At 40.5% G+C, this 26,543-nt stretch overlaps 1 protein-coding gene across 1 annotated transcript in view; it reads left to right on the top strand.

The window, feature by feature from the left end:
- LOC138130608 (neuroligin-3-like) overlaps nucleotides 1-26,543 on the top strand; it is a 34,811-nt gene that overhangs the window by 6,149 nt on the left and 2,119 nt on the right. The window contains exons 2-7 of the mRNA XM_069047180.1: nucleotides 20,626-20,778; nucleotides 22,848-23,051; nucleotides 24,061-24,340; nucleotides 24,511-24,880; nucleotides 26,093-26,244; nucleotides 26,374-26,489. Coding sequence (XP_068903281.1) covers nucleotides 20,626-20,778; nucleotides 22,848-23,051; nucleotides 24,061-24,340; nucleotides 24,511-24,880; nucleotides 26,093-26,244; nucleotides 26,374-26,489 — 1,275 coding nt within the window. The remainder of the gene's footprint in view (nucleotides 1-20,625; nucleotides 20,779-22,847; nucleotides 23,052-24,060; nucleotides 24,341-24,510; nucleotides 24,881-26,092; nucleotides 26,245-26,373; nucleotides 26,490-26,543) is intronic.

Raw genomic sequence — 26,543 nt, 5'->3', positions numbered from 1 at the left:
TTTGAAAGTCTTGTTTTGTCTTTAAATTTTTTTTTTTAATTTCTCTGAAAGAAAAAATGAAAATAAGTGTGATAAAGCTAGTTACGCCGAATTTGTGAATAAAACTGATCCTTCATATTCGCCAGATTTGGCACGTTCGTGGTGTTCCAAATTACTAAAACATAAAAATTTGGAAGTGACGCACAGCTGACTCTTTTTCGCTCGCTCGACTAAATTCGGCTCGCCCGAACTTCCTCGAATGAGCCTTTCATTTGGGAGCGTGTGACGTGACGCGTGACGCGTAATGCGTGACGGTGAAATTTATTCATTTCCCGGGAATAATGTCGCGGTGCGCTTAAAGAAGTTTTCACTTAGCGGTCAAAATTGGATTATTCGATTTGAATAAATTTCTATTCACATTGATTACATTTACACATTCATTTTCGTAGTATTATTTTTAACAAGTTTATTTGTAGAATACCCATTGTTTTTTTTTTTGGAGATTTTTCCTTTCAGTCTTACATTACCTCTCCAACAAATATTTCTAAAATTTTAAATATTTCAATGAAATTACAGCAGTTGCCAAAATATTTGCGCCATATGGTGCTAATAAACTTCATAGCCATGGATATCGAAAATAAATTCTTTTAAATGTTAACTGGTCACAACAGACATTATAATTTGAATTAAGATTTTTTCTGCTAAACAAAATAATAATATTCGAAAGGAGAAAAAACAAATCGGCCTCTTTGATGGTTTTTCCTTTGATCTGATACTGCTCTGGCAGCATCTCGATAACGACTGAATAAATTGAGTTAATTTTTTATTTACCGGCGAAGGATTAACTGATAATTTATTTTTTAAACACACAAAACCTCCATATTTTTCTGCAAATTTATCGAGCATTTCAAAGTGTAATCACCTCACTGAACACACAAGGAAACTCAAAAAAAATAAATTGGATAACTTATTTATTCTCGAGTTGTCATCTTGAAATGCGGACATATACCCACACGCGGAATTTATTTCCAACGTTTCGTCGAGTCATTCAGGCTCAAATAAACAAATTTACCGTGATTTTTTATGAGATCAATATTTGAAATTAAATTTCTTAGCGTGTTTTATGTATTTATTTCACATCGCAAACACGCGTATAATTCTTGCCGAACCAGACCGCCACGCCGTCCTGATTTGGCACTTCGTGATTTCTCTTTGCGCTTCACTCTTCAAGCTCCAAAGCTTTGTTCCTGAAGCGTCGGAATTTTAATTTTCTATTTTTTGATTTGCACCGGAAGCAAAAATAAACTTGGTCTATTTGCAGTCTCTTGCATCTGCCACCTCTCCGGGATAACCCACATTATTTTTGCCTTCCGTCCCCTAGGCCATAACTTTTTTCATCTTGGTATGCCCCCGGCGTCGCTTAATTTTTGCGTACGTGTGTCGCCTGTCGATTTGCATGATCGTTCGAACCGGAAACGGACGTTCGAGTGTCTCTCTAAGGTGGAAATTTCATATCTGGGACTTTTCGTTGTGATTGTGTAAATTCGAATCGTTCGTTTTTTATTTCCCGACTCCTCGAATCGATAGCCCTTCCGCGCTGACGTTTCACAATGGCAGAGGATTTTAATTACTCGTCGAGTCACTTAACGATTTTCTTTAAGAGATAGTGGCGCGGTGTATTTTTCGCGGTCGGCTTAATTTTCGGCGGGACACGCTTAATATTCGTCACGCACGCCGACATCGAAGCACCGAAGATAACTGAAAACTGAAAAGAGTAAATTGAATCCGACGATTGCCACTTTCGGAGACGGATCTCCGATAAATTAAACGAGATTTTGTACGGCGTGAATTGAAATTAAACGGCGATCGGGCGCCAAAGGGGAAACTAACAAAGGGAGAGGGGTGTGTTGGTTTTTACGGCTTTATTATGAGTTTCGAGTTGAATATTTTATGGCAGGGCCGAAATAACGGACCTGTCAAACAGACTCTTTTCACGGAGATGTAATAATAATATATTGAAATTAGAATCTATTATTTATCGGGAAACTTTTCCCTCCAAAATCAATAGTCATGTCTTGTGACATATTTTCAAAGTGACGAAGTGCTAATACGTTCATATCTGATTACGAGGTTGAGAATTGTTGAAAAAATGCTTTATCTGGCACAGGTTACAACGCAATTCTTTTGGCTCCAACTCTAAGTTATTTCTTACTCTCGGTAGGCTCGACTATGTATGCATACGTAGAACCTTCTCAATATTTTTAGATGTACCTACTACGTTACAACTTTTCTTGCTTTCATACCGCGTTATCTGTTTGGATCCTTTACCCAAGGATTTCTTTTTTATGTGTAGACTTCATACTTACTTTCATTCCCTTTCCAATAAAGTCAAGTTGTCTTCTCATTCAAGATATCATCATTCTGGTTTCCTTCCTTTTTTCTTTTCCTTTGTTGCACTTAGCTATATTTACTCGCTCATTATCATATACTTAAGATCCATCTAATAGAACTTCTTCTAATTAGGTAATCAGATTATTAAATGGACAACGTTGATGAGTAAAATATCTGCGTAGATCTCATTCCCTCTTTGCAATTTGTCCCTCAACGTTTCTCTTGTGCAAATCTTTTAACAAGTGTCTCATTTTGTATTTTTCCCTTAAATATTCCTCTAATAGATTTTTTCAATAGAATTCCTAAATTATTTTCTGCAATTCCTTTTCTGTCTCTCTCTTTACTTGATTTTTCATTTGTAATTTTTCTATTAATGTATTCATGTTGTTTTTATTTATTTTTTTAACGTTGGACACACTGTTTGATTTCCGTCACTAAAGTGACCTGACCTGACCTGACCTGACCTGACATGCGGACCTATCAAAATGAACATAACATGTTGATGAATTTCCGGCGATATCTGATTCTTCCATTTCAAACTAGTAAAACTGCCAACAATGTACTAGGCATTGACGCTATTTATAACCTCAAACTTAGAAAATATAACCTAATTCTACACACAGCTTTACTATCAAATTTAATGGGAAATTTCCATGACCTGCTCCCATTGTGCCAAAACAATGTGAATGCATTTTAGTCTTCACTCCACATTTTTGTTTGTTGTTGTTTTTTTAATGAAATTTTTTCTTCAGGTTTCTAAGTGATAAACACATTGGTTTCTCTTCTCTTTGTATGTTTTGTAAATTTTTGCCAAGAAATTACTTATTATGAACATGACATAAAAAACTAGAATTCCTCAATTGTTTCTTTCCAATTATTCTCCTCTTCTTCCACCACAATGAAAGTTTATCTTGTTGAGAAACGGTTTATATTTTTTTTAGTACAACTATATTTTTTATTTTATTTACTACAATCTCTTCTCAAAACATTTTGCAATGTCTCAGTAAGAGTTTTAGTTAATTTTGTTAATTTTTCTATGTTTTAAAAACTATGAAGCTTTTTACTTTTTTATTCTAAACAAATTAAACTTTTTTTCTTCTTTTTTCCTTTCATTTTATGATTTTTCTACTTTATTAATTTGTTTCAATTCAATTCAGAGAAACTTTATGAAAACAGTAATAACAAATTGTATTATAATAATACATTTCTAGATTTGTTGGCAAGCTGATAACAATTATTATTAAAAAAGTGTTAATATATGTATTAGTAAATGTATCTATTTGAAAAAGATAGATAAAAAAATTAACTTGTAATTTTTTCAATGATGTCTTTTGCTGTGTAGTTCGTGGGGTTGCCTAAAAAATCTAATGTGCACCTCTGTCAAAAAGTGTCTTTTGTCCTCGCCTGTTCAAGCCTCGGCTGCGCCTCGGCCCGAAACCTCAGAATCGGACGAAGAAGAAGCACTTTTTGGCCTTCATGGACAAATAACTCAATACATTGGGCCGTATGATTTCCCTTTCATTAAAGTTAAAGATGGTCCTTAAATTGTTTTGTCTCTGTCTAACATAGTGCTTGGCATATACTCTCACTTTGTCTAATCAATTATTTAGCTAATGAAAGGCTTAACGAATGGGAAATCATACGGCCCCTAATTATCAGTTACGTTCTTTTTTTTTAATATATATTTACACCTTTTTAAAATTATTTACTTGTTTTACCTTCACTCCACATTTTAAAAAACGTGTTTGTTGTACTTTATTAAATTTCTGCGGCAGTACCAAAAATAAAAGTATTCCCTCTCTCTTAAAAACGTGTTCTTTAATTCCAATACATACAGCGAGCGGCAAAAGTATGGAATAAATTCCTTAAAAATCAAACAAATCTTTGGAGAGGTCAATTTTAGTTTATAAAAATACATGTTTTAGTACCAAAGAAAATTCCAAACAGTCATTTGTTTTCGAGTTATGACGTCATCGATAGTTTTTTAAAATGGAAACCCCCTATTTTTTTTCTTGATTCTGATAGCCCTTTTAATTGTCTAAATGACAGTATAAAAATTTTGTTATCTTACATAAGGAAATTTTTGAGAAAAAAAATAATAAATTTGGAAAAAATAAATTTTATAACGAACAAAAACAAGTCAAAAAATTAAGTAGGTAAATCAAACAGTCAAATGTTACTGTCAATTTCATTCGTATGTGTTATTTGTTTTACAAAACGTTTTCGAAAATGACTCATTTAACAGAAACACAACGTATAGAAATTTTAATTTTGATTGGGTGCTGGGATAAAACTAAAACAAGGGGAATTTCTTCATAAACTTGCTTATTGTCAACAAGCTGGAGGATGGCCATTCGAACATTTAATTCCATAATTTTAAGTACTTACAAACACAGTTTTTGACTTGTTTTTGTTCGTTATAAAATTTATTTTTTCCAACTTTATTTTTTTTTCTCAAAAATTTCCTTATGTAAGGTAACAAAATTTTTATTTGGGCGTTTAGACAATTAAAAGGGCTATCAGAATATAGAAAAAAAATAGGGGATTTCTATTTAAAAAATCTATCGATGACGTCATAACTTGAAAACAAATGACTGCTTGGAATTTAATTTTCTATTAACATATGTATTTTTATAAACTAAAATTGACCTATTCAAAGATTTTTTTGAAAAAAATTTTGTTTAATTTTTAATGAATTTATTCCATATTTTTGCCGTTCATTGTATATCCAAAATTCTTCTTTTCCTTTCTGTTTTTTATAGTTTTGTAGACTTTTTCCACATATTACCTACACTATTTCTCTGCTGGCCATATTTTTTCTCGTTCTCTCCTCTTTTTTCCCATTGCCCACTTCCTCATTTCCACCTTTGCCAGTTCTCGTATTTGCTTTTCTCCAGTTAATCGCACCGACTATTTATTATTTCTTCCAATTTAATGACTTGTTTATTTTGCATTTAACGTCTTAACTTTTCTGTTTCTAATTCTGACCTCGGCCGTTCCACTTTTCCACCGTGCAGGACCGAGAGATATTTTCGAAATCCTGCTGAACCCGTTGAAATTCCGCATCCACAACGATAAACAACCCCGCAATTGATATTCGGTCAAAATTTGACAACTCTCGCAAATGCGATCCACCGCACTCCCTAATTGGAGAGCGCGATTTGCATACGTTCCCCAAATCGAATACAACATTAGCTCTGGCAGAAAAACAGCTAAAATGAATCTGGCGCCGCATCAACGGAGTGGGCCGCAACATCCGACCTTCGGGTCAGCTGATGATCCTTGCAAATAATCGAATCCCAATTAGGAGTCGTTCCTGGAAGCGCGGCGCTTCCTGCAGCCAAAGGTCGAGAGCCAGGCTAAAGAGGTTAAGAATGATGTTGATTTTTCAACGTCGGAGGCGGCGAAGCCATCGAGAGATCGCTTCTAAAAATAGTCGGCAAAACAAAACCTGGCAGGGATCCTGCGAGTTCATTGGCTCGTCCAGGTATGCACCGATCCGGGTGATAAATGGGAGTGAATAGGCGGCGCTGCGCCGCCAATTAATCAAATTAATAAAAATCGAACCGATCGGGATGAATCGTCCTGGCGGCGGCAAAACCGAAATTGTCGTTCGTTGCGGCGGGGCTTTATGATTTTCATATCCTCGGGGATTAAGATAAATGGCCGGTGTGACTGATCGGTTTTATTTTGGGCGTCACGTGGTCCAGCAGGATTTTACTCGTTAGGTGCACAGCGGCGTAGTTAAAACTTGTTATTCTTCGTTTGTAGTTTGTTTTGCGTAAGATGGCATAAACAGGGGAGCCGATACATTACGGAGGAAGGATCAAAAGAATGCTGACTTCAAAGGGTGCCGAGTCCTCGTTAGAAGGAAAAATTGTGAAGCCGTTAATCGTCATCAAGTCGGTATTTTAATTGTTAATTATGATTATGAAACTTTGGCCCCGGCTGAATATTCATCAGGACGAAAAAACCCTAGCGGATTAATCAAAGAATAAAAGTTTCTAGATGAAGGAGCAAACAATAGAAATAAAGAGTGCCTTTCGAGGACTTAATGTAATTGTGAATTTGCATCCCGGAATTAAATATATACTTAATTGCATTATCCGCGCTGCGAAATTCCGCTCCCATTAAAAATTTAATCAAACGGGAATTAATTAAAAATGACGAAATTAATTTAATTGACTGCGATGTCATTTTTCCCTCTCGGTCTTGTTTATTTTAGAATTCAAACGCTGTCGTATTTGCATATCGGTCCGAGTAACGAAATACTAATTAAAGACGCGACTAATTTGAAAGACAAAGTTGAAGCGTCGCGTATCATCCCCGGAAAATAATCCTCCGTCACTCTCCGACTCTCGCCGACTCGATCGGTTTCTTTGATTTATAATTTACACAAGAGACGGGGCGGTTTGCTTTAAAATCCTCGAGGTCATCGTTAGGGGTGATTAAATCGGCTCCCGAACTTTTTCGCTCCAACTTCCTGGATGTGCCACAAAATGCACGCTGTTTAAAAACCACAATCAAATTGCCCGGGAGTCCCGACGCGCTACACGTGCGGCACACGTGGAGGAACTGTTGTCATTTTAAATTGGCGCTCTTCGGGGGCGCGGATCAACGGCGAAGAGCAATTTACGCACAAGAGTTTTTGATTATGACGGATTCATTTTGAAACAGGTTTAACTAGTTCGAGTGTCGTACATTAATGTCGAAGTGAATTCCAATTTTGTGAGGATTTTAATAAAATATAATTCAATTAACATAAAGTGATGTTAAATTTTAATTAAATGGAGAACAATTTTGTATTTATTAATCGGACTAGGAAATTATTTTACTAAGGTTGGCAGTCGACCCCTTCCTTATGCCTTAGGCACGGGAAAAAATTCCACAGAGATTTTAATTTAGTATGAGAAAGAGAAAAAATCTTAGAGAAATTTTGTAGTATGTATTAAGAGTAGTTTTGGTAATTAAATTCAATTATGAAATAATTATGAAATTAATTAAATTAATTAAATTAATTAAATTAATTAAATTAATTAAATTGATTAAATTGATTAAATTGATTAAATTGATTAAATTGATTAAATTGATTAAATGAATTAAATTAATTAGATTCAATTATGAACATTGAGGGCAGATTTTTTTAAAACGGAACATTCTTTGCAAACGTCTGAATCAATACCAAAATGGAAACTTTAAATTCGAAATTTATTTCAAAACCTTTCATACCTTTTTATTGATGAAATAAATTTAAAATACAATTTTTTTGTATTACTTTATCTCCACTCTCTCTTTCTCAATGAATCTCTCTGTACCTCCCCCAATTCTCCCTCTATCTATCTCCTTCTATCTTCTCCGAACCTCCTCTGGATCTCCCATCGTTGATCTATTACAGTTTTTCGTCAACGTATATTTTGTTCAAGAGAAGCTTTAGGTTAATAAAACCGAAATGATTTATTCGGAAAGGGATTTCTCTTAATGAAAAAGACAAAAGATCTTAGAAGTTTCGCGTTATTAAAATTAAAGTTTAATTTCATATGATAAGTTTTAAAACAGACTTGCATTTATTCGATGCTTTTGGCAATTAAATTCACATGAAATAGTGGAACCCGAGCTTATTAAAATTGACGGCAGATTTTTAATAAACCGGAACATTCTCTGCAAACGACTGAATCAATACGAAAATGAAAGATTAAATTTGAAAATTTATTAAAACATCAAAATCATACAGTCAACAGATTCCAATTGAATATTATTATGTAATAAAATACGAAACGTAATTTGAACTACTTTTCATATTTATGGAGCACCAATTATTCAAAACAGATCGCAAAATGTAAGAATCTTGAATGAAAGTCAAGTTTTTGAGGTCATATTGATATTTACAATATTGGGGTGAAGATAAAAATAAACCTGTAATAGGAAACGTGGAAGGTGGAATGGTAACAAAATAACATGCATATGCGCTGTGGCCGCCTCAACATTTTACTTCACTGACCGCCGCCCTTATGTGATGGGGTGATAATGGGTACCCTATATTACTCCTGAAGGATCAAGTTATCTAATTGTGAAAGAATTTTGGAAGTCCGTCTGGTGGTTTTCGAGTTTATCCAGAACATATAAACATACCTACAAACAATTTTATTTATTGGTATAGATATGGATATACAGGGTGTTTAAAAATTGCTGCACTAAAACTATAGTACAGCGTTCAGAAGAATTTGATAAGTACGGGAAAAATATTTAAAAAATTCTGGGTGTTAAATTTGCGCGTGGATGAAGGTTTAAAGACCCTTACATAAAACTTCCGTTGTGCAGAGAAATGAAGACCAAGAATTTTTTAAATATTTTTCCCTTACCTACCAAATGCTTCGGAGCACCGTACAATAATTTTAGTGCGACATTTTTTAAACACCCTGTATAACAACAGGCATAAATAAATCAAACATTTTGAGAAGTGATTATCAGTTGTCAATTTTTAGTTTTTTATATTTTTATTATCTTTGACACTTTCCCTATCTCTTTGTTTTCCAGTATGTTCTGATTTCTCTTTCTACTTAATCCACCGATTTGCTAATCTCTTCGTATGAACTTGTTTACACTTTCCCTTGTCGTACACCGTCGCCGCGCCAGCCAACAAATTCCTCCCAACTTTGCTAGTCGCACGTCGAACTCCAGAGTTGTCCCTCCATTGTGAAATATGAAATTTTGTGCGGATCACAAAAGGCGGTCGTCCTTGCAGTCCCGGTCGTATTTTTTCCGCCCCATCAATCCACCCCGAACTTATCCGTTTCTTATGGACGCGTTATGATGTTTTACACGGGCGCCGTCGCCATCCCTCTCCGAGATTTGTTGGCCTTCCATCTAATCACTTCGAACAGGAATCCCAAGTTTTCATTCTGAGGGAGGCAATCTCGCTAAGTGATCGTGTGTTTTAGTGACAGCTCGGCCGGGTCGGTTCGGCTCTGGCCGTCCCAGGTGAGACCATCGGGTCACATCCTGGTGTAAAGTTCGCCACGGGGAAGCCCGAGATTTTTTCGACCGGCCGTGACCGTCACCCTTTATTGGGCGATCGATGCCGCTCTTCAATATTAGATGATCGGGCGAGGGGGCGCGGTTTCGGGGGGCAATTAGGCCGGGCCTGTCGGCGAGACAGTTTTTTGCTAATTTAAAATGTAAACTAAGTTATTAAGCGGCAAGCTGTATGAAGTAATAAGGCATACAGTCCGTGCCTGTAATATTCATGGGGTGGGATGTTGTGCGCAGCTAATACGAGTGGAAGCGCAGCCACCAGAGGCCTCTGCGAGCGTGACTAGGCCCGAAATGGCCCCCTTACCAGATAACAGCTGCCCCCGATCCTCGTGGGGTGAGACCTTACGAGGCTTCTTCCGCGCTGGACATTGTATATTATACAATCTCCCGTTTTACGACTCTAATTCCGCTTTCATACACTCCCGGCTAAACTGTGCGCATAAAACTGTACGCGGACCCGTTCTTTTACCAATAAACGGCCGTTATTAACGGACGCCGACTTCCTAAAAGGTGGAACAAGTTCATAAATCAGCCGGGCCGATGCGTCCTGCATAATTGAGTATTGAATGCCGGAGCCATTCAGGTGGTTCGACTCCGTGATATCCTTATATGCATAGTTCCAATGGAAGCCACGTAGCGTTGATGTTCACCCGATACTGTCTAAAGCTGCTTTATGAGGCCGACGCTCAATTTACGGCCTCCTAGATGCAGAGAGGGCCGTCGAATACGTGAGCGAACTGCGCCCCTTTACTTCGCCCGTTTTGTCAATGTCGAGATTTTAACTGGCAGCCCTGTGCTCAATATTAGTGTCCGACTTTGAGGCCACTACGCCTTAATAGCCCATCGCCACTCCCATTCCGCACCATTTTTGATACAAACCCAACTCTCACAAACACCGCAAAGCTTTGGCCCCAAAGCTGCACCCTGAGCTATCACCACTCACACCTTTTTGTTCCTTAACCAATCGTAACATCCTTCTTTAACAATCATCCCACGTATTTTCCTATGAAGATTACCGAGTACTGTGGCCAAGCGCCTAGCGCGCCACTTTACATTCGGGAGGTCCCGGGTTCTAACCCCGGTGCCGCCTGACCAGGTGTGGGTTTTTTTCAGAGGTTTCCCTACACCATCACATCGTGGCATGTCTCATATCATAGATAAGGCGATTGCTGAGGCAGTACCTACCACCTACCACTTCGCTGGACCAGGCTCGCTTCATTATTCCGCGGTGATAATTAAATGCGTCCTGGATGCGGTGCCCCCAGTAGTAATAAATGAAAATGGAGTGGTTGTAAATCACTGTGAAATTATGCATTCTGTGTCGTTCATTCGCGGGGTTTTTCGCTCCTTGGGGGAGGAGTGATCGCGTAGCAAAAACCGTTTTGATCAATAGCTTATTTCCCCCCAGCTCGGCCGACTTGGCAATTCGATTACGGTAAATGTACAGACGAAATAAATCAAGTGTGCCTAAACAACAAGGTTGTCTTTGTTTCGCGCTGTTCGCAACCAGTGTAGTATCGACAGAATGACAGCGTGCATAATCGCCGCCCATTTTTTCCCCATTCAACAGCGAGCAAAAGCCAAATTACCACTTGAAACGTAATCGGAGCAGCCGCGGTTGTGATTATGACGTTTAATGTTTGCTCGCCCACGCAGATTCGAAGTTTCATTAAATGCGAGGCGGCTTGTTGAAAGTCTTCCAGTTAATAATAATCGAGGTGTAAGCAGGTATATTGGATGTGGCGAAGTTTGGCAGAAAAGTTTTCACTGTTCTGAGCGGTGGATGCTGAGTTCGCCCAATTTATTTACATCCGGTCCTCTCCAAGTAGCGTTCGTTGTTTGAGGTCGCCGCTGAAGAGGGTCCTCGAAGCAGCCGCCCAAAAAGAATTAATTGCGCTAAACTGATTAAAACTTCAACGGGAAGGATTTGAATATCGAAAAGGCGAAAAGTACAGAACAGTCAACAGAGACCACTCTATACTTCGTTCACTTCAGCTGTGCAGCAAATGTCACCTCCGAATCGACCGAATAGAGAGAGAGAGCGCATTACAATTTCACGACGGAGTCCATTTGTTGGAGGCTCCGCCTCCGCCATGTGATCACTACACTCCCCAAGCGAACGGGGTATAGATACCTACTCCTGCTAGACCACCTTTTCCCCTCGTTTTATCAACCCCATTTGCAATCCAAACAGGACGCGTTTACAATTTCATCGTTCGTGGCCAACAAGCCCCAATAAATCGATGACGATTATTGTGTTTTTTCATCATTAACGCTAATGGACGTCATATTTCTATGAAATGGCGAAAAATACATGAAACTGGTAATGAAACAAGCTGGCAGCACAGCCGCGTAATTAATTATGATCCTGAAACTGAAGCCCTGTCAAAAATGCAAGAGTGAATTGTGTTTATTGACTTGTCGGGGTTAATTAAATGTCAACAATTAACATTATCTACCTTGAGCACTGCGAGTGTGAGCATTCAGATGTTGATCCAGTTTAATTAAGTGGGTAAATGCGGAAGCGGTCGATTTTTGTGCATCCGGAGGGCATCAATTATCATTATTAAAACGTCAATGAATTAATTGTGGGTAATTAATTATACTTTGCGTTAATTAATTTGTAATTAGTCACAGCTGGTCGTCAATGAATGTTTGTGGAATTGCGCTGATTCAGTTTTAAGTTGAGTTGCTCTGAGGCGCTGGCGGTGCAGCCGCTCCCCCATTGTCCAGTTGCCGCCCCCGGTCCGTCTTGGCGTAATTGAAAGTGTACCGGGGGTTGAGAATTACCATTCGATAAATCAGCGTCGCAGGCATTATCCTGCGACTGACCTGGATTAAATCGGCGTCGATCCGGACAATAGCGGAAATCATTTATATGTAATAAATATTCGGATGTGATAATGGGATTGTGAGAGGACCCGTGTAAATTCGGCCCAGCTTTATGCCGGACTAATTGTTAAATCTAATAGATTGGGGGTGCAAATCAGATGAGTGGCTGTTCTATCACGAATTATTTACACTGGCTGCGCAGCCGTTCGCCCCCGGCCACGAAAATTGTACTCCACAAAGACTCCACACTTCCTTTGAGGTCTGGAGTGTGTTATTTGTTTTGCTGGAAATTAGCTTTGTGTTAATGTGTTTGTCTAATACTTCATATGTGCGAACTGTTGCGGAAAACGCCGGAAATTTATTCGAATCGAACGGCCGATCAGGGTGAGATGCACGTGCCAGATATGGTTTGGAACTGCAGCGCTCCTCAAGTATTCATGGACTCCACAAAGCCACAGCGGCGATGGAGCTATTCGCCTTTCAGGAGTCCTGGCGCGGAAATTTAGAGGGCCAGTCTGACAGGACTCGCAAAACAAACAACGCTCTCAACGATACCCGTTTTACTATTCCGATCAAAACCCGAAAGCCTAAAATAATAACAATCATATTTAACACGCGGGGTAGTAGGAAACACTCAAATACGAGTATTTCACCAAAGCTCAATAAGATTAGAATCTTATTCAAACCATTCTTAGATCAAATTCAATTATGTTTTTTTTAACATCTCAAAGTACCGTGAGATCGATGTCAGTCTTAAAAGTTAAGTTAGTGATTTTGAGAACGTTGAAATCTTGATTTTCATAAAGATGTGCATTATGTGTGACCTGTCGGTTGTAAAAGAATCATGAGGAGCTCCAATCGTATTTACGGAGTAAATGTTCGAAATGTCTGCCTTCAGCTTCCAAACATGCTACTCTGAAGTCTATTTCTTAGCCGAGACGCGCGCTACGGCGGAGCCACTTTTGTAACTGATGACAGTGATGACGCGGGACTGCGTCGTGTGCACGTGATTGTTATGTTGCTTCAGTGAACGGAGTATAGACAGAATCGTAGGCGTCGATCGAATCAAACAGAATAAATACTCTTCACGTCAACGTAAATGTGTCAATAATTTCATGTTATTTGTGTTGATGATGACAGTAAATGACAATAAATAACGGCTTCTTGATTACTGTAATCATAATAATAATAATAATATTTATTTTTGATACAATTACAAGAAATTGTGATTACTTGATTTAACTATTGTCTGTAATCCGTAATGCCGTAATAACCGTACTAATAAATAAATCTGGCCTTGATGCCGTGCCCCATTTTTTGTTTAACACTGGATTTCCAATCCGGCATCTCTATCTGCCATCCTGAATTGCCTTAAGTAAACTCTCTCAGTGCACCACTACCAGTTGCAGTTATTGTTTGGAGTTTCCAGAGCCAATTTTTCACAATTCACAGTGTCAACCCGTGTCAACATTAATTATTTTCCTCCAGTGCTGTTCTTTCCGCCACCGCGTTCTAAACTTCCCGAATTATGTTTGCCCTCAAGAACTATTGATGATAACTTCTTGCATTCTTCTTTTCCTTTCGATACTTTCACGGGAAAGTTTATCACTTCTAATCTTGTGTTCAGTGTGACTTTAACAAGTACCCTTAGTTTGCTTAAAGTTACCCTTTAGGGGATATTGCCTCCTTTTTAGTAAACTTTCCTTCGTTCAGAGAGACAAACTTTTGTTTTGAAATTTTTTCAACACGGTATCATTGTCACTAAAGTCTCATTTATTCGTCCCGATTATTAATTAAAGCGACTTGGCTCGGAAATAATGTCTTTCTGCTACACTTTAATTCTCATTATCTGTCAGTAATTTGTTTCTTGTCGCTTTCTATTTCTGCTACGTCCATGTTCTTGGCGGTGTCACGATAAAAAAGCAATAATTTTTTTTTGTATTTCTTTATTGGAAAGTTTCTGATTTATGAAAATGAAGATTTGAAACGTCTAAATGTTTGCATTGTTGACTTGTTTAAAATGAAGTAGTTTTCCGCTTCGTCCCCGAGCTGTAAATTTGGGCTTTAGCGGCGGCGTCCTTGCCCCCAGAAGCCCGCCCCACAAACAGGCGACGTGAGCAATTTAATTCGGCTCGTCACCACTAAATAATGCGGTTAATAAAACCGAAACGAACATCCCGTCAGGCAGGTTAACGGGCGGTTAATCCGTTCGGTTAAGACGCGCCGCCCCCAGGATTTTCCAATATCGCGGCGGCATCCCGGCCACCCCCACTAGATACATTTCGCCGGTCGTCGGCATATTTTGTCGCCGAATAAAGCAGACAAAAACATATTCAAATATAAAGTAAACATGAGAAAAGTTCGACAAAAATGGGGCTTTGTCAACATTTCACCGGCAAAAAGCGTATCTAGTGGAAACGGCGAACGTGGATGTGACCTGGACCTTAAACGCTCCACCGCTGAGCCACATACTAATCATTTCCGGAGTGGAAATGCACTTCTTGCGTTCGGTTTTATTCATCGGACGTTATGACACGCCATCTCTTCGTTACGAGGAGCTTTCGCCTCAAGAGGTGATTAGGGCCGCTTCAATTTCTTGTAATAGGCGGAATGGCGGGTTATTGGGCACGGTCGGCATTAGTAGGCCAGACGGGGACGGCGTTGGCTCCCAGACAAGGCTAATATCGGTAACAAGGTTCGCGCAGGGTGTGATCTAATCACGGACAGTTTTTGCTCCGACGGCGGCGGCATTCCGTAATCCACGATCATGGTGATAAATACAAAAGTGATTTGCGAATAATAAAAGTTGTGTCGAGGGCTCTTTTGCTTGCGAGGACAACTTATCGTTACACTGGAGGAAGCAAAAAGGAACGAACGGAATAGTTACTCAGCTTTTATGTCCTGTCAGAAAGGAATACGATTCAGTACCACATATATCAACAATCTTTTTACAACGCATGCAATTCTGGAAAGCTGGTCTTAATGTCAGCGTTAAAAACAAAAATTTAAAATTAGACAGAAGAGGTGACTCTTGAAGATTCATAAGGTCTGGTTTGGATATTAATCCAGTAATGGAGAATTTACCGTTTTATTGCTTTGAAATAATTTGGAAAATGATAATTATCAGATACAAGGTGATTCACATGAAATAATGCGCCTAACAAAATGTGTGACGCAACCAACAATACATGTCCCTCGTATTGTTTAGTTTGTATTTTTATTGATTATTCCACATAATGAATTTGATTAAATTTGACAAATCTAATGTCGGGCATATCGATTATGTTGCATAAAATTGAAAAATATCCTTTTTTAATCCACATAATCGTTGCAAATGTATTGTTGGCTGCATCACAAATTTCGTTAGGGCCATTATTACTCGTGAATCACTCTGTATATATTGTAAACGGTGAGAAGTAAGTAATATGTTACTTGTGTCCTTTAAGGACTTGGTTGTAAACAAAAAATCCTTTCAAACAGAACATACAGGGTGTCCCAGAGCTGGGAAAAAGCTCCATAACTTGTTTGTTATTAAAGATATCAACTTTTTCTATTTTCTAGATGATAGCTATGCTTCTACTGCACATTCGGAAAATATTGCGGTATATATACAGGGTGCCCCAATATTATAAAAACACTAAAGTTATGTTTTTTTAAATGGAACCCACCCAGTTTTGTTTTATTTTTGGATTCCATGCTTAATTGTGAATCAAATCTACAGGGTCGTTTTTACTTATCTGCCATCGTTTTTGATCAGTGGCGCTTTTTTACCAGAATTCCGAATTGCAGGGGTCCCTTCGAAAATTCGTATCTTCCAAATAATTGCACATAAATTAAAATAATTGACGCCGTTTGATTCCGGAATGTTTGCCGCATCTACTAAGTGTTTACTCAATAACGTGCTCAGTCGCATATGCCTACTGCAATTTTTTAAATATAGCAAACTAAAAATGTCGAAAACTATTTTTTTTCAAATGGCACCCCGCATTTATTATTGCACTGGTCGAAAGCTTTTTTGACAAGTTTTCCAACGGTATAGGATTTGTATTGTCGAATGTGAAAATCTAAGGTGCTATCTTAAAATCACTAAAAATCACTAAAATAATTAAATATTTAATTGTTAAACACTGTTTTGTTGGTTGATTCATCTTTATGGAGTAACCATATTGTGTGATTATCTTTTCTTAGGCCTACTAGATTTTTGTATTGTCTTTTTAACGGAAAAATTGCACCAAATTTAGCGATTTTAGGATAGCACCCTAGATTTTCAGATTCGACTATACAAACCTTATATTGTTCAAAAGCTTGTCAAAAAAGCTTTCGATGAGTGCAATAATAAATACGGGGTGTGATTTGAAAAAAATGAATTTTTGACATTTTTATTTCGTTATGTTTAAAAAATCGCAGTAGGCATATGCAACTGAGCAGGTTGTTGAGTAGCCACTCAGTAGATGCGGCAAACATTCAGAAATGAAACGGCGTCAATCATTTTAATTTATGTGCAATGATTTGGAAGGTACAAATTTTCGAAGGGACTCCTGCAATTCGAAATTCTAGTAAAAAAAGCGCCACTTTTGTGTTTTTATAATATTGAGACACACTGTATATATACCGAAATATTTTCCGAATGTGCAATAGAAGCGTAGCTATCATCTAGAAAAAAGTAAAAGTTGATATCTTTAATAACAAACAAGTTATGGAGCTTTTTCGCAACTCGGGGACACCTGTATATACAACCACTGAAAACTTCAAATTCATGCAACTTTCTTTGGCAATAAAAAAATCAATAGAACTTAGATAACATCGCGATTTTATCACTAATAAGTTCGGCAACTGGTACTATATCAAAGAAGGTAAAACAAAATACAAAAGTGTTGTCTATAAAGGACAACGTTTTATTTCAAATTTATAACGCGGTATTATTATGTTCTTGTCGTATTGTTGGAAAGCTTTTTAACAAGATGACATTGCAAGTGCGGTTACATAGTAGGTATTAAAGAGAGATGGATCTTAAGATAGTTTAGTCGTGATAAATTACTCCGGCCTGAATGCCGTGGCGCCGAGTGTGCAGCCGACGCGGATATAATTTGGGCTGAGCACTGCAATTATCGTTCGATCAGATGAGTTAAGCAACACCCGGCGCGGTCAACTTTTGGACGGGTGGCCCCAGACTGTCTCGCTCCGTTGTCATCCGCCATTCGCGTGCGAGAAGAAACATCACCGGAGAAAATTCGAGAGTCGTGTTTTCCCCTTTCGTATGAAATTTGTTGGGATGTAGCGCAGCTCCTTAGCTCCTGACGGTTAAAAAGCTGCGTCCGTCCATTTAAAGCCGCACCGACACGAATTACGCCATCAAAGTCCATTTTTAAGCCCCAAAGCCGCAAAGCGAGAGCCGACACTCGGATTGTGTTTCTAGCAAGTAAAATAACAAGTTTCGAAGCTTTCCCACGGACACTTTCCGTTTCCGCGCATTGTGTCAAGAAATATAGAAAGCATTGTTATGGGAGCGGCCAGAAAATTCTAGATTTCAGTAAATGTTAGTAAAACTCGTCCTCGGGGGATCACCGACGTGATTGTTTGAACGGTTTTAGCGTCCCGGTCCGAATTGGACAGAAAGTGTGCAGTACCCGCCCCCCGGCGGCGCTTTGAACGATAAGAATGTCGATGAATTATTGCATTTTAATACAGTCGACGCGGCCCGGCTATAAAGTGTCAAAATTGACGAATGATTTCTAATATAGGGTGATTACGAGGCCCCCGGAGCTCGGTCACCCTTTTTCTTAATAAACGAAAAGAGGACGAGGCAGGGTGCCGTGATTAAGTGGCGCCTCTCGTGGTCTTTGTTTCGAGCGTGGACAATAAAAATCCATTCGTATTTGGCGATTTGGCGCGATCCATCATTCCGATGGGGTCGGGGGCGGCACACTGCCCCTCAATTTATTCCATTCTCATGTAAATTTGTTACCTTAATATCTCATAGTTTGGTATATTACAAAGAAAATATTTGCATATCGTTCCACTTTTTACACGGTAGACTGAGCTTTTTCAGATTAAATAAATTAGTTTGTATCGCATCTGCACGGTTAGCCGAGCTTTTGAGCGCGATCTCTTGGTCTTGACACGGCTAAATTTGTACATAGCATTATGATAATTTTTGTAATAAAATCTTAGAGGGGTGGCGCGTCAGCGTCCCGGACAAATGGGGGTTTTTACCAAATATAATATGATTACTTTCGACGTTTCGGGGCCCATCAAGGATGAATAAGTGAAAAGAAGTTTTTCCATACGTCCTGCGAGTTTTCCACGAAATTACAAAACATTAAGCCGATTTAAAACCGTCCAATCTTCTTAAATTATATTACAGAAACAAGCTTTTCGCGAATTCCTAATCCCACGGTACCGAACTTATGCTGATTTACAAATTGTCGACGAAATCTCCAAAATTAATGTTGTCAATTTGTCAGACAAGCTCCGTCTTAATACTCGAATGAATGGCATCTCCTGATTCTTTCACTCTCGTGTCGCCGCATTCGACCATCGATCCGGGAGGTTCCGCCCTTCGGGGGCTCCCACCAGGACCAAATTGCAAAAATCGCATTAAAAATACAACACATCGGAGAGCAAATCTTTCACCGTTTTCAAAAAAATCTTAATCTTACGTCTAGGATTTGCTGCAAAAGCACTTACACGCTCTCAGGGCTAGAGAGAAGAATTAGCGAACATCTTAAGAAGATTAAAATAAAATTTCTTTTCTTAAACACCTATTACACACTTTTGCAGTAAGCTCTGTGATAATCCGCAGCAGATGATGAATTCAACGAGCTCTACGAGACATTTTTTAAACAAGTACTTCCGCTGAAATGGCTATTTACACTAGGGTACGGAGGGGTATTTCACAGCGCAAAAACTAGGTTTCAGGCACGAGGCGAAGCCGAGCTCCTGATTAGTTGGAGCGCTGTAAAATAGCTACCGTACCACGAAAGAAGTAACCTGCAAAAAATTCTACCTTATAAATTGAAGTGTGATGCAAGGAAACGGTTAGAAAATTTAAAAATCCCCTCTACGGCTACTAAAAACACCGTTTTTGTTCAAACAAAAATCTCTTCTTATTTCTCATGTTTCCTAAATAGAGAAGTTTTACTGTAGATGAAGAATTTAGTTCTTTCTTAAGGTTTGCCAAAATATAAATGAAGGAGTTTCTGTACCATCTAATTTTTTACATTGTGTAGAAATATCCGCACATATTTTTTACACAATTTGGGAAAACATGTAAAAACGAGCCTCCGACGCAAAAACAAAAATAAATATAGTACTTTAGGCGGTGTAAACAGTCCAGATTATGGAATAAAAGAGTAATTTTTTGCGTTTCGCCATAAGCGCAGTTTCGGGATGAAATTATTTTTACCGTCAAAAAACACAGCTGCTGTTTAAGACAAGGCTCGTTGCGGCATAATATTTACGAGGTCCAATTAGCGCAAGAATAACAAAACAATTTTTGCAGGAGATTCTCGTCACGATTGACCCTTTGCACCGGAAAATCCCCCAAATCAAAGCTGTCGAATTTTTGGTCGTCGTTGCTTAACAACTTTTTAAATATGCAGCCGCCATCAATATTCAATCGGCGCTACCTTTTTAAATTTAGATTTTTTTCCGTCATGATGATCTATACGGACTTATTTAAAATAAATCGAGTTGTCGGAGCGAGCCGTTTGATAAATAGTTAAAGGGGACCCCATTCCTGGCCTTCGCTCCCGAATATTTCACGATATTTATACAGCGACGTGACATTTTTAATGGTTGTAATTCCACCGGTCGCGAAATATTTAAAGGGTCCGATCGACCCCCCGATCGCTCTTTTATTTGATCCGTCCTAATTAAACGCTACAGAGTCACCCTGGAGGTCTTGCGCCAATGCGAGGTGGCATCTGTGGTTGCTCCCTGAAACCACGCCGACCCTCCGGGCAGCGATCGCCCCGACCACCACCGTCTTCGCCACTTTCAAAAATTCTTAATTAATCCTCTCGGGGGCAACTCCGCCCCATTTGCATTATTAGATCGCTAATTTCTTCTCGCCCCGACTTTAATTAAACACCCTCTCACCTGCAACTTTGCATTAAACTCGAATTAAGCTTTCATACCGCGATGTGTCTCCGACTTAATTAACGCAACAACCCCCTTTCCTCCAACGAAAACGGCGCTAACCGCGCTTTTCTAAACCGTCGGCTTATCGACCGGAAACCCGCCTAGTTCGCCGAACTTCCGCCGCTCACGGGCGGCGCCTCCATCCACAGCTGCTACCTAGCGGCGTCTAGCGCAACTTCTTCCGTCGCCAAGACAGACACCTCTAGGCGAAACCTGTAATCCACGCCCTCACACGCCCCACTGTTGCAGGAGACGCAGGATTCACCGGGAACTACCCCGTCATGGTGTTCCTGCACGGGGAGTCGTTCGAGTGGAACTCCGGCAACCCCTACGACGGCAGCGTGTTGGCGGCGTACGGGAGAGTCATCGTGGTCACGCTCAACTACAGACTCGGCGTGCTGGGTAAGTTTTAGGGGTGGTTTTATGCCGAACGAAACAATAGAGCAAGGGGGATGTTTTCAAAACTAATATCGGAGAGTCGGATTCCATACAAATATGGTACAGTCGAGATATACATCATCTTCCAGGGAAAACTGAATTTGGACCCGGGAGATTTAACCCGATTTCTGCAAAAATCCAGCGAGTCCTTGCTCTTTACGAATTTATAGAGTCGAGGAACAGATTTGACAGTCTTTGCAAATTCGCAAACATTTCCACTCTGTTGAAACGAGCACACAGTGCGTCATTTGTTTCATGCAAATCGCCATTAAACAGTTGATAAGGGAAACGTTTGATGGGGTAGCTCACGAACATCAACAATTTTTAAGTTTTTGAATAACTGAATAAAATTTCCACTTTAAATCAAGTTAGGGCGAGTGAAAGCTTGACAGTGCAGTTTCTGGACCCGGTACGTACTCCTGCGTGGGAAAATAAATTTCCAGAGGTCTGCCCCATTTTTCTCCCTACAACAATTACAATAAAATTATCTTTTCCTCCAGATTGGAACGAAATTGAAAATAGTTCTAGAAATAACGTTACGAGCTTGGTGTAAAAAGTAATCAAAGAATATTCCAGAGGAATTTCAATTTGGAGCATACGTCTTGAGACAAGAGGACAATGTCGAAGCTTTGAGACATTCTCGGAGGTGCACGTATTATTGGGATTAAGTGAAAAGCTTCTATTCTAATCTGTTGTGTTGTACACGTGACGCGATACTTAGCTTCCAAAGAACAGGATAACGAGTGAGCAACCGCCAGAGAATTAATAACCTGGAGATTATGCAAAAAGTAACTTTTTCCAACATCGATTATGAAAATGATACTTTCATCACTCAATTTAGCGAGGAAAGTAGGCGTTTGCATCACTAGTGAGGAAAATGGAGAAAGTAAACTCACTAGTGAGGAAAATTTATTTAACACGACACAACACGAATACAACACAACATCCATGGGTAGCCCCCATCCGGCCGGGATTTAAACCCTGCCGATCTCGCGGTGGTGTCGGAAGAGTGTTGCTCTTCCTTCCACCACCCTACCGTCAGCCCCTGAAAGACATATACACACATCCATGGCCCGGCGGAGATTCTTTCTTTGGAAAAAATTCTCCCCCTTCGGTGAGATTCGAACCCACTAGCGCCGGGACCGCGACCTCGGAGCACTGTCTCCGACAGCCATGCGGCCACCGAGCTACCTGAAAATTTATTTAACAATCTACTACCTACTTGGTAGTACCGCGTGGTAGAAAAATCTAGAGCTTTGCTAAAGCTCGCTTGAGAAAATGTAAGTTTTCCACCTGTGTGTTGGCTAATGGTGGTAAAAATTATCTGGCTGTGGAGTTTGATAAAAGGGATGTGAGGGGCAAACAGCTGTTGATGTGGAGCAGGATCTGATGCAGAAACGATGAAGCCACAGTCTGGTGCAGGGCGAGATTAAAACGTCTCCATTGATTCCTGGAGGAAAGGCCATTAAAGCCCGTAGATGGGAATCCATCCGTCCGATCTACTTTGCTAGTTGATTTGCAAGGTCTGAGATGTTGGAATAAATCGGGAAGGTTTAAAGAGCGCCGGTCTAGAGCAAGTCGAGCGATTGCATATTACAAAAGCCATTCGGACGTAAGATTGGAAAAGTAATTTTTCTCTGAATAAATATGAGGAAGTATCTGAGTCGTTTCCTGTTCCGTCCCGACCCCGTTTAAAACATCAACCGTATTATCTCGGTCCAGCGAGTCTTTATTACTTCGGGGTGTTTATTATATTTGTCAGTGGGGAGGTAACCGCAGATGAAGACTGGAAAGTGCATACTTAGACATAAAGGCCTTGAAATATAAATTTCCCTCAGCGGAAATCAAGACGGAGACCGGGAGAACACATTTACAACAACAAAGAAAATTCCGTAAAAAGATGAAATCTCTCTCCGTATATTGTGCCCATAAAAATGACAGGTTCTGGCCGAATATTCCCACAACGCCATTCGCACGCGATTCCTATTATGCGGTCCCGCGGGATGGCCGACCTTAATTTTTCACTCTTGCAGGATTCCTCAAAGCCGGCACCGAGGAGCACTCCAGGAGCAACTTCGGACTGGTCGACCAGATCGCGGCACTGCTCTGGGTCAAGGAGAACATCGGAGCTTTTGGCGGCAATCCCAACGCTGTTACGTTGTTTGGACACGGAACGGGCGCGGTTTGTGCCAACTTACTCATGCTCAGTCCCATGGTCCAGCAGGAGCACAACACAAGTAAGGAGGAGGATGCTGTTTCCACAACAACGCGCTCACAAAAGCGACATTTTTTGCCGGGAACGTGGAAGGAATTTTTTGTGCAGTCAAGCCACAGCTTCTTTCAGATCAATTCTTACATGAATAGTTTTTAAGAGGGTATTTCAGGAGTGAAAATGAGCCCGACGAAATTAAAAATGCAACCAACAATACATTTGCAAAGGAAACCGCGTCCATATCCAGGTTTGCTTTACAAATGTATTGTGGGTTGCATTTTCAGTTCCGTCGAGCTCATTATCACTTGTAAAATACCCTGTTTAGAAAAAATCACCGAAGCTGCACTTCCGGATTTTTTTTGAAAAGTTGTCTAGCAGATGGTTTTTGAGTCTCTGATGAGCATTGGTAGTTTTTTGGTGTGAAACAGATTCTCGTGAACAAGTTGGTTTTTTCGTGGCTTGAAGGGATAAAAGTTGTGGGAAAATTCATGGGGTGGATTGTTTGATTTACGAGCGGTGTTGTAGTTTTAAAATGGCCGTGTATGTCGACCGCAGATAGGTTTGATGACGTCATTAACGCAACCACTCTTTTTAACACAAACCTGTTTAGGTTGCAGCGCTCGTGTTTTACGTAACGTTCAAATTTGATACCGACGATAAAAGCGGAGTAACACGAGTGAATTAATAACTTCAAACAGGTGCGGCTCGGGGTGTTCCCGATTATCCGAAAAATGCCAGGAATAAAGCGACACCGAGCGGGATTATTACTTTAATAAAAATGATCCGAAAGCGATTGTTATTTGTACTGTTGTGCGCTCGTTCCGTGCGATATATAGTCCGGGAGCTTCCTCTGATGTTGTCCGCGTGGAAAACATCCGAAAAATATGGCAACAAATGGGCATTAAATGATCAAGAGTGATACATCGTCGCGTTTAAATAGAAATATAGCCCGATAGGTTCGAAATTGGCGCTGAAAAATGGCGTAATTTCCGGTGGAACCTGAATGCACCATTTTCGTTTTCGCGTTCTTGCAGCGCTCTTCCAAAGAGTGATCTTGATGGGGGGCTCGGCGCTGTCCGACTGGGCCCTGGTGGACAACCCCCACCACATGACCTACCAAGTGGGACAAGCGCTCAACTGCCAGACCGAAGACGACTTCGCCGGCTGTCTCAGGAGGAAGCGCTACGAAGACATCATCGACGCACGAGTCGAGACCTACCCCTACAAGACGCGCTTCGGGCCAGTCGTAGACGCGCTCGTCGTGCCCAGCGACCCCAAGAAGCTCATGACCACCTACAGCGACATATTCAGAAGGTGAGCCATTACGTAAAAAATATAAAAAAAATTTTTAGCGGCAGTGAATTATTACTTTCATCCGTCACGCTAAAATCCTTCGCGTTCGCGTCACGCAAAAATCGTTCGCATTCGCGTCACGCAAAAATCGTTCGCGTTCGCATCACGCTAACTCGCTTTTTTTTTCGCAGGTTCGACTTGATGTACGGCGTGACGGAACTGGAGAGTATCCACATGCTGAGCGCTGACGCACTTCGGAACGGAATGCTGGAGAGGGACCGCGACCAGGAGTTGCGGAAGTATTTGAGGTTGCGGTGCGAGCGCAAACCGGAGTCGTGCTTGACTCGCACTCTGAAGGAGTACAGCGTGGAGGAGCAAAACTACGGCTACACTGGGCGAGAGCCGAGTAGAGCGCTTTTGGCTCGGGACGTGCTGCTGGACATCCTGTCCGACGGGAGGACGGTGGCGCCGATGGTACAGATGGGCAAGTACCACGTGGCGCTCAACAACAAGTCGTACTTCTACGTGTTCACGCACAGGACGCTGTCCAAGGAGTACATCGTAAGTGGAAATCCGTTAGCGATCATTTAGAGTCGCCAGTGCAGCCGATTCACTTTTCAATCTGCGATAAATTTCGTCGGCCGCAGCGGGATAAACTCCGGTGCCATCCCCTGCGAGCACTATGTATCGGCTAAGGACGTTACCTATCCCAGGTGTCGCATTATCTATCCGAGTGTTCATTGCCAACGCTGATACCCATTCTTGAACGAGTCAGCCGTAATCCATGCGCTTTACGATTCTAATAAAGACGGCGAGTTTAATGGCGCGTAAATTCATTTTAAAAGTCGACTTACTAAATTAAAATTATTTTGATCGCCGGGGAACGACTCTACGAACATCTTTTACGGTGACGGGGCCATCAAATTAACAAATCATACCCTTTCGTTCTCGACGAGCGCCTCTTACTACCGCTGACCCGTTTCTGTCTCATTATTTTATGTGGGACTGAATGGGCGAACAGCAGTAACGATGAATTAAGGGATGAAAGGCATCGTAATTACGGCAGATGTCGGGAATTATGTCAAAAAGAAGCGAGCTTTATTGTACCCAAGTCTACAGGACGCGGGTCTGGACTGGATCATGTTGATTACTCTTCTGGAAATGGCTGTTTGTTCGGCTCTGTTGCAATCACAATGTTAAATGTGTAGTATTGAGGACACCGCTACACTTCCGGATTTTGTCCCGCTTGATATATAGATCTCCTCGCGTCGCCAAAGCTCCCATCTACACTTCCGCAAACGAATTATTATTTACGGATTTTCTTCTGCCACTTCTTCTACCTGTTCTAGATTCAAATCTGGACCAGTTTACGTTAATTACTCTTCTGCAGAAGGTTGTTAGTAACTCGGCGCAAATATTTCTAGTATTTGGATTACCCTGGACTTCTGGATTTTCTCTTGCCAGAGCAGTTTACGAAACTCTGGTCTTGATAGATGATTATTTGTATAACTGTAGGAATCGCGATGCGAAATCAATATCAGTCAAGGGTCTTCGTTATCTGGATTGCACTTCCGATCTCTATTCTGCTTGGCACCGATTAAACTAAATTTAAATTGATAAGCTGGACGAGCTAGAAGCGAGCGCACAGACCAAGAAACACCGATCTGTGCAAGTTTACAAACAAGAATCCCTGTAAATGCTCGCCCCGAGGCTTCCACTGCAATAATTGGGTCTCTCCGAAGTATAAATAGCTGTCTATTTTGATGCTTCCAGAGAGACAAGAGCTACGCCGGGGAGGAGTTGCCATATGTGTTCGGAGTTCCACTGGTTGGCTCCAGGTTTCACTTCACCGACTACTACACCGAGAAAGAGCGCCTCTTTTCCGAGACTGTCATGACGTACTTTTCCAACTTCGCGTACACGGGGTGAGTATCGATTGTGCTTTTTGTGTGAAACAGAATTAATAAAAATTCCAATCAACCCCGAACGGGACAAAGCTGCGTCGTTGAGTTACGTGTCATTTGCTCAGGAAATTGAGTCGATTTTTTTTGCAGCAACCCGAAAATACCACGCAGGAACAAATACTACACCCTTAACGTGGACGATTGGATTAAATTCGACGTGGACTGGCCCCCGTTCGATCTGTGGCAGGAGCGCTATTTGCGACTAGGTGGGTAGGGGTGGCGATAATTCGCACAAAAGCTCCCCAATCGTTTATTTTTTA

Source organism: Tenebrio molitor, chromosome 5 (assembly GCF_963966145.1).
Source record: "Tenebrio molitor chromosome 5, icTenMoli1.1, whole genome shotgun sequence".
NCBI lineage: Eukaryota > Metazoa > Arthropoda > Insecta > Coleoptera > Tenebrionidae > Tenebrio > Tenebrio molitor.
The sequence above is the reverse complement of the archived record's forward strand: the minus strand, read 5'-3'. Positions and strand labels throughout refer to the sequence as shown.